Source organism: Chrysochloris asiatica, unplaced genomic scaffold (assembly GCF_000296735.1).
Source record: "Chrysochloris asiatica unplaced genomic scaffold, ChrAsi1.0 scaffold00057, whole genome shotgun sequence".
NCBI classification, from domain to species: Eukaryota; Metazoa; Chordata; class Mammalia; order Afrosoricida; family Chrysochloridae; genus Chrysochloris; species Chrysochloris asiatica.
In genome coordinates, this window is record NW_006408575.1 from 17023920 (window position 1) to 17038042 (window position 14123).

The 14123-nt window shown below is 44.4% G+C and overlaps 1 protein-coding gene across 1 annotated transcript in view; it reads left to right on the top strand.

The window, feature by feature from the left end:
- The window catches only part of NIPAL4 (NIPA-like domain containing 4), a 25896-nt gene extending 16618 nt beyond the window's left edge, over positions 1-9278 (top strand). The window contains 5 exon segments of the mRNA XM_006863958.1: positions 2009-2248; positions 5715-5771; positions 7214-7304; positions 8041-8201; positions 8644-9278. Coding sequence (XP_006864020.1) covers positions 2009-2248; positions 5715-5771; positions 7214-7304; positions 8041-8201; positions 8644-9278 — 1184 coding nt within the window.
- Positions 9279-14123: the final 4845 nt, after the last annotated feature.

A 14123-nucleotide genomic window follows, 5' to 3' on the forward strand; every position in this document is an offset into this window, starting at 1 on the left:
AATAATAGTGGTATTAACTGGTCTTCCCTGTAGGTGCATGGATATTATCCTATCACAGACAGCATTGTACCTCATGACTGATCTGGATATGTTCTTTTAGACAATGAATGCAACACCATTCCTCTTCAATTTGTCATTACTGCATAGTAAACCATATGGTTGAAAGATTCAAAATGGCCAATACTAGTCCATTTCAGCTCACTAATGCCAAAGATATCGATGTTTATGCATTCCATTACATTCTTGATAACTTCAAAATTTCCTAGATTCATGCTTCCTACATTCTGTGTTCCGATTTTCAAGGGATGTTTACAGCTATTTCTCTTCATTTTGAGTTGTGCCCCATCAGCAAATGAAGGTCCCGTGGGCTTTTCACCCACGGGCCTTACTCCATTCACATCAACATGGTCAAGTCTACTTTGAGGAGGCAGCTCTTCCCCAGTCACATTTTGAGTTACTTCTAACCTGAGGGGCTCATTTTCCGGACTATATCTGACAGTGTTTCTCTGCTATTAATAAGGTTTTCAGTGCCTAAATATTTGGAAGTAGTTTGTCACTCTTTCTAAACGCCTCGAAATTTAAAGTGACAGTTTCCACTTAAAACCAAACATCCACCACTTGTCTGTCAGTTTGTCATACTGTGGTGGCTTGTGAGTTGCTGTGATTCTGAAAGCTATGCCACCATTATTTTAAATACCAGCAGGGTCACCCATGGTGGACAGGTTTCAGATGAGCTTTCAAATGAAGGTGGACTAGAAAGAAAGTTTTGTGGATTAGACTGCTGTAATTCAGATGGTTCTTTTTAGAAGCAGATCACCAGGTCTTTCTTCTAGTCTGTCCTAGTTTGGAAATTTGGCTGAAACCCCTTCAGCATCATAGCAACACACGCCTTCACTGACAGACAGGTGTTGACTGCTTAGGAGATGTAGTGGGTGGGACTAAACCCAGGCCTCTGATATGGGAGACAAGACTTCTACCAATGAATCGTTCTTGTCATTGTTAGGCTCCATCGCATAGTCTCTGACTCATTAGTGGCCCTATATAGCCAGATGGTGCTTAACAACAGCATAGAGTTTCTGAGGCTATATATTTGTGGGAGCAGAAAGCCTTATCTCTCTCCCGCAGAGTGACTGATGGATTTGAACTGCCAACCTTATGACTAGCAGTCTAGTGCTCACCCTACCTCATCACCAGTGCTCCACTGAATTGTTGTTGTTGTTAAGTGCCATTGAGTCAGTTCCAACTCATAGAAACCCTGTATAACATTTCTGAGGAGCTTCTGGTGGGTTTGAACTGCCAAGCTTGTAGTTAGCAGTCCAGTGCTGATCCTACAGGGCTAAGCAAATGAAGGCCTCTGGGCAGGAGAGAAACCTTGAGCGTAATGGAAGCCATAGAGGTCTGGGTGTGGCGCTAAGTTAATGCACTGGACCACAAAGTCAGTTTGAATCGCAAGGTCAGTGGTTCAAGCTCCTTGGAAACCCTCTATAGGGTTGCTATGGGTCAGAACCAACTCAACAACACTCAACAACAACAACAATAGAAACTATTGGACCCTCACATACCCAGAGGCTTGGGAAGAATTCCTGTGGATGGTGGGAGGTTAGGTTCCATGCTACTGAAGAGCTTGTTGGCCCCTGGCTAGTATTTGGGGTATGGGTATAGTTCAGTGGATACACACTGGGCCTCTGGAGTCAGACAGCCCAGAGTTTACACTCTGCCATTTAGTGGGTATCATTCAGCAAGGCACCTGACCTCTCAAGCCTTCCATTTGGGGGACTAAAGATGGTATTACCTGACAGGTGGTTGTAAGAATTTGATGAGTTTATATGCATATGAGGTCCCTGGCATGTAGCAAACATCCCAAGAATGTTTAACTATTGTTTTTAGTTTGGGTAAGATCTTGCAGTAGCCGAAGCATGGGGTATGAAGCAATGGCCATTCCAATACAGTATTTTTAAAGCATGTAAAGGACCCAATGTAACTTTCTCCCATTGGCCCTCCCCTCCAGGTTCCCTGATCAATGCATACTGTTCCTCTCAGCAAGTCCTGTGTCAGATCGTGGGTGACCTCAGCCCTGAGCTGCCCAGCAATGTCACCTTTCACAGCTGGCAGGAGAAGGTCAGGCAGAACTATGGCTTCTACGTCGGCCTGGGCCTGGCCTTCCTGTCCAGCTTCCTTATCGGCAGTAGCGTCATCCTCAAGAAGAAAGGCCTCATGCGACTGGTGGCCACAGGGGCCACTAGGGCTGGTAAGCTCCTGAGAATGGGCAGGAATGGGACACAGAACAGCAGAGCCCCCAACCAGCTTCCCTTCATAGGCGCTGAGACAGCAGTCTGAGAGCTAGGCCTCAAATAGGTCCTAAAGATTTATTGTCAACCATATTGGGAAGCCCCCCACCAACAAAAGACTTTCCTTTATGAGAAATTGTTCAGTGTTTCCAATATTTCATGATGTGCTAATTGGGATGAAGATAGAGGAAGGTTATGGGACCGAGAACCAAAAATCCCAGGTCTAGTCCTGGTTTTACTTCTTTCCAGCACAGCTTTTCTGTGGAATGGGAATACAAATACCTCTGCCCATAATAGTGTCAGACACCTGTGTGCACTATCAAATTTGTGCTCCCTTATGGGCTATGTATGAAATAATTAAGTCTTTCTATAAGAGACTTGTTTGGAAAACAAGACGTGCATTCATGAAGTAATTCTTGAAAAAGAACCATGTACAACATGATTCATTCATTCACCCAACATTTATTATGTGCCTGTTGTGTGCCAGGTGCCATGAGTGAGACACGAGTGTCAGGTGTTCTCAGGAACATGGAGTTGAATGCGAGAGACAGAGAAGCACTTAGGCAGTTGTTTTATAAGTGCTATGATAAGGGAAATAGTGTGGCACTGTAGGATCAGCACTGGAATGTGAACCACAAGGTTGGCGGTTCAAATCCACCAGCTGCACCTCAGAAACCCTATACAGGGTTGCTATGAGTTGGAACCGACTCGATAGCACTTAATAACAACAATAACAAAAGCAGCATGAGAGCCCTGGTGTAGCTTTATATGATAAGCACTAGATTGCTAACCATAAGGTCAGCAGTTGAAACCCACCAGCCGCTCTCGGAAACTGTGAGTCTGAACCGATTTGACGGCCTACACCAACAACAATGGAACATCTTTGTGGGTGAGGAAATCCTAGGCAATTCTGTTAGAGGTGATCTCTAAGCTGAGACCTGAATGGTGAGGAGATAGCAAGGTGAAGAGGGAAGGAGGAAGACACAGTATTTCAGGCAGAAAGAAGGACATCTGCAAAGGCTCAGAGGTGAGAACGTGAGTGAAACACGGAGCGGAAAGTTGTTTGGAATGGCAGGAACATAGACAGCTGAAAGAGCAGCAAGTAGAGGCTGATCACAAAGGATCTTGTCAACTGTGTACCTCAGAGATGGAGTGCAATTACATGTGATTAAAAGGGGAATGGATAGTCTGATTTAGGATTTGAAAAGTTTGCCTGGAATAGAATGGATTGAGGGACAAGACTGGAGGCTGGAAGACTAGTTAGGGGAGAGAGACCACAGAACCTGGGCTTGCCAAATGGCAATAGGAATGGAAAGAAGCGGTGCATTGAGAGATAGTTTGTAGAACTTGCAGGGTTTTGGTGTTGACTGACTGCAAGGAGAGGATAAAACAAAGGAGGGAAGAATGACTCAGGTTTCTGACTTGAGCAACTGTGTAAATGATAGAGCTGTTTTCTGAGATGAAGAATGCAGGAGGAGCAGGTTTATGGGAAGATGATACATTCAAGTTTAGACATGTACATTTGATGTGTTTGTGGAATACACTGGGGCTTTGGAATCAGACTACTGAGGTTCTAATTTTAGCTCCTCAACTCCTGGTGATGTGATCCTGGGAAAGGAAAATATTCTTTCCGTGCCTCAGTTTTCTTGTCTATAAAATGGGGATGAGAATAGTGCCAGCTTCAAGAGTTGTTAAAAAGACAGGTGATCTGGTTAGGAAGCGACTTGGCACAAAGTAAGCAGTAGTATTTGTATTACTATTGTCTAGGTGAAGGCCTTGGCAGACATTGGATATTCAGGTCTAGAGCCAGGTGTGCTCTAATGTGGGGAGATGTGAGGTGCAGGAAAGAAGTCGGGCAACAATGGTTGGTGTTCTTTCCCCTTCACTATGGATAGGAGTTCAAAAGTCCAGAGGCCTCCCAACGCGCCAGGAAAATGCCTGCTCATGCTGGAGGGAGAGCTAGGGAGTCACCGTCTAGCAGAGGACTTAATAGAAATCTTATTCCCCAGGCCGAAAAAATCAGCTTCTTCCTACCAATTTACTTCTGAGATTTCAACTTAGTCCTTCTCAGAGTTCTTAACTTTTGTCTCAAAAAGTAACATATGCTGTCTTGGTTTTCACAGAACCATCCTCATCACCATCATAGGCAGTATTGATTATTGACTATGCCTGACTCTGAGTGCACAGTGTGAGCAAAATAGTCAGTCTCTGGCTTCTGGGAGCTTTTATTTTAGTGAAAGAAATGCCAGGAAATATATAACAGATGAACTCAGATAATAATTAGAGGTTTAAATCCACTGTGAGGTACCTCAAAAGAAAGGCCTGGTGATCTATTGCTAAATAATCAACCACTGACAACTCTGTGGAGCCCAGCTCTGACACACAATGGATCAGTCTGAGTTAGAATTGACTTGGGAACAATTGTATTTTTGCTGTGGTTGATGTTGTTTTTAGATGCAATGAAGAAGAACTGTGTGTTATAACAGAGCTTTCTAATAGAGATAAGGGAATCAGGGAAGACATCTTAAAGGAGACAGTATTCAAACAGAGGCCTGTAGAATGACTGTAGATTTTAGGCAAATATTGTTAAGAAGAATATTACACACACAGGGAAGAACATGTGCAAAGGCCATGAGGCAGAAAATGGCTTACCATGTTTGAAGAAATAAAGAAAGCCTGAGCAACTAGATTGTAAACAAGTAGCATGAGGTCGAGACTATGAAAAGCTGTGTATAGATCATTATCTTAAGAGCAATTGGCCGTTATCACCAGCTATAAACTGAGGCATGGCATAATTTGATTTACATTCTTTAAAGACCACTGGCTTCAGTGAGAGGAAGGATTATAAAAGGGCAAGAGGGGAAGCAAAGAAGCCACTTACAAACTGATTCTCAGCCGAGGTCAGAGGTGATGGCACACTGCAGTGGGGTGGTAGTGGAGCAGACATAGCAAGATCTATTGTACGGATAGAACCAACAGGATGGACTAGATGCGGCAGGTGGGGAGAACAAGAGATCAAAGGAAATGCCCTCATTTTAGACGGAAGCAACTGGGCACATGGAAGTTCTGTTTACTGAGTTTTGGGAGTACTTAACATCAAGATTTCCATTTAGGATTGAGTCTGACATGTGAGAGATCTGAGAAATGTCAAGTGGGCAGTTGAATTTACACATCTAGGCTTAGAAGAAGGACCGCTGCTCCTTCGGAACCCTATACAGAGTCGCTTGGGTCAGAACTGACTCGACAGTACTTAACAACAACATATAGATGGTATTGAAAACCTTGGAACTGGATGAACGCGCCCTAGAGAGGTGCCAGAACCAAGCCCAGAACACATTGAAAAGAGGATGGGAGTGAAGGTAGAGTTAGGAGAGGTGCCGAGAAAGTGTGGACAAACTCTAACTTGGTGTCAATTTCCTTCTACAGTGGATGGAGGTTATGGCTACCTGAAGGATGGAATGTGGTGGGCTGGATTTCTCACCAGTAAGTGGATTCTTTGCTGTTAATGGTAGTGACCTATTGATAGCAAGGGTTGTGATGAGGGAGAGTACATGGGGCATTTCTGTCTCTATGTTGGAATGTGTAAATCTGAAACCTAGATTTCTGGGGAAACACCTTTGATAGTCTTTGTGGGTAGAACATCTTAGCCCCATCTCAGATCACTTTCTCAACCCAAAGTCAGTCTTTCATCAATGAAGCATCTATCCCTGAAGCACTTATGCAAAGCTGCTGATGAAGGCATAATTTTTTCTCAACTACCCTTGAACACAGGGTGATAATATCACTGCCTTGTTGGAATCTCTTGATTTTTAAATAACATAGTCAAGGCTGGAACTCCTAAACCAAGTTCCCTGTTGTTAATTGTCGTCAAGCCATTTCCAACTCATAACGACCCTATATTGGGTTTCTGAGGAGTGGCTGATGGGTTTGAACCACTGACCTTGTGGTTAGCTTTCCTACAGCACCATGCCAATTTCCATACTCACAGGCAATTTGCTGGCCCATTTAGACTACCTAAGGAGTACTAGTTATTGCAATGGATTGCAAAGTCAGTTTGATCTGCAAGGTCAGAAATTCAAGCTCACCAGCCAGAACCAACTCCATAGTACTTAACAACAAGGTTTGCCCACATTTGCACACTCATGTATTTCCCCCACTTATTCCCCACTTATCACCCACCTTCTCTGGCTTTCAAACCCTAAGGTTAAAGCCAGCTTTCCATTGATAATTTCCTAAGTCAGTTGTGATTCTAGTTTTAGTCAGAGTTTTCACATTCTCACCTGCTTCCTAGAAAAGGCACCTATAGGGGTTTGCAAACTGGAAACTCAAATGGGGGAATTTAGGCCCCTTGGGAATGTCAGAACTTTGCTGACCACCTGTCTGTTATTTGAAAGTGTCTGCTAGTTCCCCTTAGAAAGAGGAGTCTGTGGACCAATTGGAGAATCAATATGCGTAATTTAAAAAATTTGATAATTAGTACTTTTAGAACTGACTTTAAAGATTCAGGCCAAAGCATTGGCAATCTATGAGATTCACTTAAATGAGTCTTTAAAAAAACGGACACACAAAAAAGAAGAAGAAAATGACCTATTAAAAACATAATAAAATAAAATAACTGGACCTTGACTGGCAGCCAAGAGACCTGAGGAGCAAGAAGGCTTCTACCTACAAACTTGTCATGGGACGTTGGAACTGGGTCTTAGTTGCCGCATCTTTAAAATGGAAGACTCTGATCAGTTAGTCTAATTCTGACCTCTTCATCAGAGCCTCCAGGGAAACAGCATCAGGTTCAAGACTTTAAGGACTGCTGGTCTGGGCTTCTTTGAATGGATGAAGAGGGATGGAAGGAGTCTCTATGCAGATTCATCTGGGCTGGGATGGTATATCTGAGTCACACTAACATCCATTCTCCCTTAATTTCCTAGTGGCCGCTGGAGAAGTTGCCAACTTTGGGGCATACGCATTTGCTCCTGCCACAGTCGTCACACCTCTGGGGGCGCTGAGTGTGCTCATAAGGTTATCGTCATTTCTCTCATTGTCTTTGGCTCCTTCTTGTTATCCATTTGTTGAGGCTTGAAACTGCCAAGTGGGATCAGAATGCCTGACTTGGCAATCAGTGACTTGGTCTTGATTCGCTGGGTGGTGCAAATGTTTAGCATGCTTGGTTACTAACCAAAAGGTTGGAGGTTTGAGCCCACCCAGAAATGTCTCAGAAGAAAGACTTAGTAATCTACTTCTGAAGAGTCACACATCGAAAAACTTGAGTCCAGTTCTACTCTGACAGACATGGGGTCACCATGAATTGGAGACAACTGGTATTTGGTATATTACTAGTCCCTAATTACAGTGAACCCACAGTGGATTCATTTGCTTAGTGAAGGACTGAGTTCCCTGCTCCCTCTCAGGCTGAGAGTAATCTGTCAGCAGCATTAAGGGAGAATGTAATGTGTTCAGTGAGTAGACAAGAGTCGAAGTTAAGTCAGTGTGCTTTGAAGGGAGCTCTTAATTCTTCTGTTTTAGATATACTTCCCATTTATAACATGGAAGAAATCCACATTCATTTCTGTTCCTTCATGAATGAGTCTCTATTTCAAACATGTTTGGGAAGATATAGAAAGTCTTCCACATGAGGGAGTGTAGTGAGTCGCAGTCTGTTGCTCTTTAACATAGTGCTTGCCCAGTCTCCATTTCTCTTTAGGACCATGGGACAGACATGACTGGTCTAATCACTCTCTCCCATTTCCATGTGCAGTGCCATCCTCTCCTCATATTTCCTGAGAGAGACTCTGAATCTGCTGGGAAAGCTGGGCTGTGTGATCTGTGTGGCCGGAAGCACAGTGATGGTGATACACGCCCCTGAGGAAGAGAAGGTCACCACAGTCATTGAGATGGCGACCAAAATGAAAGACACAGGTGGGCCCCAAGCATCGGTGAGGGATGGGCCATGTGGATGGTCTGATTGAGTTCTCACCATTTCAAGAACTTTTAGCTAGAGGAAACAGCAAACTAAAGAAATTTAGTGGGCTGGTACTTGTTAGCAAGGCTAGCTTAAAAAGGCTTCCTGGCCTGATAAATAAGAATGCCATTTACTAACTCTTCATTATGTGCCAGGTGTTGTTTTAAATGTTTTATGTCCATCATCTCATTGACTCCCTATGAGGAAAGTCCTAGTATTAATTCTATTTTATACATGAGGGAGTTTTCCCAATTTTAAGTTACAAAATTAGAATTGGAACCCATGTTTGACTCTAGGGCACAAGCACTTAATGCTGCATCCTTTTGCCATGGGTATGGGGTGCTAGTGTGAATCCCACTATCTAAAACTCAAGTTATCTCTCTCCCTCCTCTCCTGAAGGGTACATCGTGTTTGCTGTGCTTATGCTGGTGTTCTGCCTCATCCTCATCTTCGTCATTGCCCCACGTTATGGGCAGAGGAATATCCTGGTTTACATCGTCATCTGCTCTGTGATCGGGGCCTTCTCTGTGTCTGCCGTCAAGGGTCTGGGCATCACCATTAAGAACTTCTTCCAGGGATTGCCGGTTGTACGGCATCCCCTCCCCTACATCCTCTCCCTCATCCTGGCCCTTTCACTCAGCACACAGGTCAACTTTCTCAACAGGGCACTGGACATCTTCAATACCTCCCTGGTGTTCCCCATCTACTATGTGTTCTTCACCTCAGTGGTGGTTACCTCCTCCATCATCCTCTTCAAGGAGTGGCACAGCATGTCTGCCGTGGACATTGTGGGCACCCTCTCTGGCTTTGTCACCATCATCCTGGGTGTATTCATGCTTCATGCTTTCAAGGATCTGGACATCACCTCAGCTAACTTGCCACACATGCACAAAAACCCCACCCCACCCCCAGCTTCTGCCTCAGAACCCACTGTCATTAGACTGGAAGATAAGAACGTTCTTGTGAATAATATGGAACTAACAAGTACCCCATCTCCAGAAGAGAAGCCAAAAGTATTTATAATCCATTCTTAAAACTTGGAATACACAGCGGAGAGGTTGAGCCCTGTGGTACAGTCTGACCTCTGGATTTCAGAACCACCTGGCTATTTTCAGTACATCTGCGTTGCCAATTACCACTGGGCTAACTTCCCTTGAGAATTTCATTTATACCTCATCACTGTTTCTAGGAGAAAAATCCTTACCCAATGAGGGGTGGTGGTGAACTTTCTGGAAACACAGCCTCAGTGACCAAATAACCCTAGTTTACACTGGTGCCAGCAGGTCCCTTGGGCCTTCCTTCCCACTTGTCCCCTTGGTATCATCTCTGGCTGCATATATTGTTGGGAAGAAGATAGAAATTGACCCGTTGAATGTAGCAGATTCTGAGGACTTACTGAGATGCTAGTTGTCATGAAATGCTTAGCATCAATTCTTATGCTGAGATTGAATCATGTTCCTAGGATTCCTAAGGAACCCAAGGATGAGGTGCAGATGACTCCCAGATGCTCAGAGATGGACTGGCTTGCCTCCCTATCCAGAGCTGACAGAGATGCAACTAATGTAAAATTTCTTGTTGCTTTTGCCACATATGGTTTAGAGATACAAGCAAGACCTCAGCTGACCTTCTTACTGTGAAAACCATCTGATGTCTCAGGGAAAAATGTTGACCCACCCATTTTGCCGAGGACTCCAGCCTGAAGTCAGCGTCTTTGTTTCCATCCATCCCATCTCCATCCCACTCCTTCTCTCTCTGTTTCTCAGCATCCTAAGGAGTCAGTCACTGAGACATTCATCTTGGAACCCAGAACAAAACAATGAAAAGATGCTTCACAGCCAAGCTGCTGGCCACATCCGTGTTTCAGATCACCTTACTCTGGAAAGAGAACAGCAACTGGGCTGCTCTTAGAAATGGCCTGACTATTGAGCTAGAATTTGTCAGAATGCATTTTCCTTTTCCTCAAGGAATAAAACCAAAATATGATTTGGGGAGGTGAGAAAAATGTTAGGCACAACACCAGGATTTGGCATAAAGCAGACTTAGGTCCTCTGGAAATCAAGAGCTAACTTCTTTGTTTACTCTGGCATCTAGCCAAGAACCTGGGCAAAAGGGCTCGGGAGTAATTTCTGGCCTGCAGCCTCAGAAGCTTGGCTGCTGGAATTGGTTTGAGCCTCAGTGACCACTCAGAGGCACAGGCTTGCCATGAGATGCATCCGGACTGTTGACCAGATTGTCACAAAGTCTCCAACTCCACTGATGAGCTCCCTCCGCTGGAAGGCAGCATGCCAGGACTGCTCCAACTCCACCTGCTGTGGGGACTGCCTTTAGTCCCCTCACATTTGGCCAGAGGTATCAAAAAAGCAAAAGCAGATGGAGATGTAATTTGTGTCTCTTCCCTTCCCATCGTCTTTCTAGCTCTGAGTGTGAGAAGTGCTGTGAGGCCCATGGGGAATGAGGAGGCCAGGACAGCTATAAAGAGGGAAGATTCCATCCTTAGAACCTCTAGTTGGTACAGAGCCTCCCCTACACTTCCACTTACCTGCACCCTGTGTGTATGTCTTCTGTCCTAAGCATAGCCCAGCTCAGACCCAACTCTTACTGACCTTGGAGTGTCAAAGACTCAGCTGGCCAACAAACAGACAGGCTCCCTGCTCCTCCAGCCTCAAGTCCTCAGTTTTTAATCATTGAAGATTTCTGTCTGTAGCTAAAATCAATGCAACACATCGGACCTTAAGGGACAAAATAAGCTGAGGGCCCTAGTATGGTCTACAGGGTCAAGAATAAAGACTTGATATTTGCGTCTTGGTCTTCTTTAGGCACAGAATGATTAAATTGGTTTCTCTAGTACCAGAGGGCTTCGCCCTGATCTATGAAGAGCTATACCAGTTACCCAGTTGCCATTGAGTTGACTCATGGTGTCCTTGTGTGTGTCAGAGGAGAATTGTGCTCCATAAGAGTTTCAGTGGCTGATGTTTTGGAGGTAGACTGCAAGGATTGTTTTCTCAGTTCCTCTGGGTGGATGGATGCCAATCACCAACCTTTCAGTTAGCAGCTGTTTATGTTAACTGACTCCCAGGGGCTCTCAAAGGGTGCCCCTGCCAAAAAAGTCCCCACAGTGCCTTTCACAAGTCACTCCCAACCCAGAGTTAGTTGTCATTAATTCCTTGTCAATGCCTGACCCCTACTAGGTGCCAACCACAGTGCTAAGTGCTTCATGAGAATTCTTTCTTCAAGTCCTCACAAATTCCCCCTGAAGATACATTTTTATCCCATTTTATATATGAGGAAAGAGACAGGTTAGATCACTTGCCCAAGGCCATACACAAGAAGCATCAAATTTCTTGTCTGGCTCTAAGTCCACTTTCTCTGCCACCAGGTCACACCATGTCTCTCTAAAAGATTAAACTGGACTGGACCCCGGTTACATGATCTGACATGACTTTGTTCATCTGTTTTCTTTTCATCTATTTGTGTTTCTCTTATCTGGATATAAGCTCCATGTTGTGGTTGTTAAGTGCTGACAAGTCAGTTCCAATTCACAGCAAACCTACATAGGGTTTCCAAGTCTTTAAATCTTTGTAGGAACAGAAAGCCTCATCGTTCTGCTGTGGAGGGCTGGTGGGCTCAAACTGTTGACTTGTGGTTCACAGTCCAGTGCTTATCCCAGAGTCACCACGCTGCTATATGCTTCATGGGAGGTGGTTTTTATTTTCTGCTTATTGTCTGTGCCTAGCACATAGTTGGCATTCAAAAGCTTTTTACTGAAGGAAGGAGCAGCACTGTTCCAAACAGTCTTTCCAAGCCCATACTCTCTCGGGGGCCAACTCTTAACCCAAAGCAAAGCCTAATAGAACCTTGGAATATTAAGCAGAAAAACTCAAAATCGAATATTGTCAAGCTTTTGAGTATGTGACCTGTGCCAGACACCGTTGGGTACTTTCACACAGAGCACTTCATAAATTATTGTGATACTTTTCAGGTAGATATGATCCCAAATTATATAAAGAAAAGGAGCTGAGTTCTGGAACTTGTCTAGGTTCATGCATCTAATAAGGAGTAAGAGTTGGGATTTAGGTCTGTCTTAGGTCTGTCTAAGCAGACTCTGTGTATAATACTGCTGAACAGTGCATGAGTATCAGCTCAGAGACTTACCAACAGAGGGGCACAGTGCCTGGTGCAGATGAGAGCAGTAAGCAAGCAGGGATGTTTGCTTGGGCAGTAACTGCATGAGTAGTCATTTCAGTAGCTAACACATTTGTGTCTCACGCCTTTGGTGTCCCTAACCAAAGGAACCAAACCCACTATCACAGTGGATTGCAACTCATGGGGACTCTGTTGTTAAATGCTGTTGAGTCAGTTCCGACTTTTACCAACCCATTCTAGGGTTTCTGAGGAGTGCCTGGTGAGTTTGAACCACTAACCTTGTGATTCAAACTGACCTTGAGGTCCAGTGCTTATCCTACAGCACCACACCAGGACTCCATGGGGACCCTAACACAACCTCATAACCATGACAGTCACTATCAAAGACCTTACCCAGGATTTTTGTGAGAATGAGAAAACCAATGTAAGGAAGGTAGCAGAGTTTTGAGTGCTCAGTAAATGTAACCTCCTATCCTGGTGTGGCACTGCAGGATAATGCCCTGGCCTACAAGGTCCGTTTGAGCTGCAAGGTCAGCAGCTCAAACCCACTGGCTGCTCCTTGGAAATCCTATATGGGGTCTCTGTGAGTCAGAACCAACTCAAAGGCACTTAACAACCTCATAGATAGTGCCCCATCTTTCTTAGAAAACTTCAGAATTGAGGTAGGTGGGAATCAAACTAGGGAAAAAAGAAGGCATCTTTTTGTAAACTGGGAAACATAAAATGAGTGATACTTGTGTTTTTAACAAAGGGTTCTCCAGTCAGAAAAACGCTGGTCCCTGGCCTGTCCATCCAGCCCCAAAGATGGTGGGCAAGTCTCTCCCTTTACGGGTACAGGAGCACCAGCAACAAGGTGCCTTCTAGACCCAATCGTGTAGGTTAGAAAACCTATCAGTAAATCTCAGGCTCATTCTGCCTTAAAGATCCAAGTCCTAATTAAACTAGAACAACCTGTATCCAGATGCAAAGAGAAACAACCCCCTCTACTGGTCATGGGAAAACATGGGGCTGTTCTGTCTGCAGGGAATCCTGGTGGCACTGATGTTAAGTGCTTGAATGTGAACTGAAAGGTCGGGAATTCAAACCTACCAGCCACTTCATAGGAAAAAGATGTGGCAGTCTGCTTCTGTAAAAATTACAGCCTTAGAATGGGGCAGTTCTATTGTGTCTGATAGCTTTGCTATGAGTTGGTGGCAATGGGTTTGGTTTTCTTTTTCCTATGGCTAACAGTACTAGCTGCTGACACACTGATTCTGATTCATTATGACTTCATGTGTGTCCAAGTCGAAGTGTACTCCTTAGAGTTTTCAATAGCTTCTTTTAAAAAAAAAGTAAATCACCAGATCTCTCTTCTGACGCATCCCCACGTGAACTTGAACCTCCAACCTTTCAGTAGCTGAATGCATTAATCATTTGCACCACTGAGGAATATTTTCTACAACAAAAGAGCCACCATACTGATTTTATAGGTTAGGCTGAAGGTCTCTGTGGGAACTCTTTCCTTCTGAGACAGTGTCTACATGATCCTATCCAGCCTCAGTGGTGGTGGTGGTAAAGTGTGCTGTCCAGTTGGGTCTGACTCATAGTGACCCCATAAAGGGTTTCCATGGCTGTAAATCTTTGTGGGAACAGAAAGCCTAACTTTTCTCCTGCAGAGCATCTTGTGCACTCGAACTGCTAACCTAGCGGCTGTTGTTGTTGTTGTCAGGTGCCATCGAGTCAGAACCGACTCATAG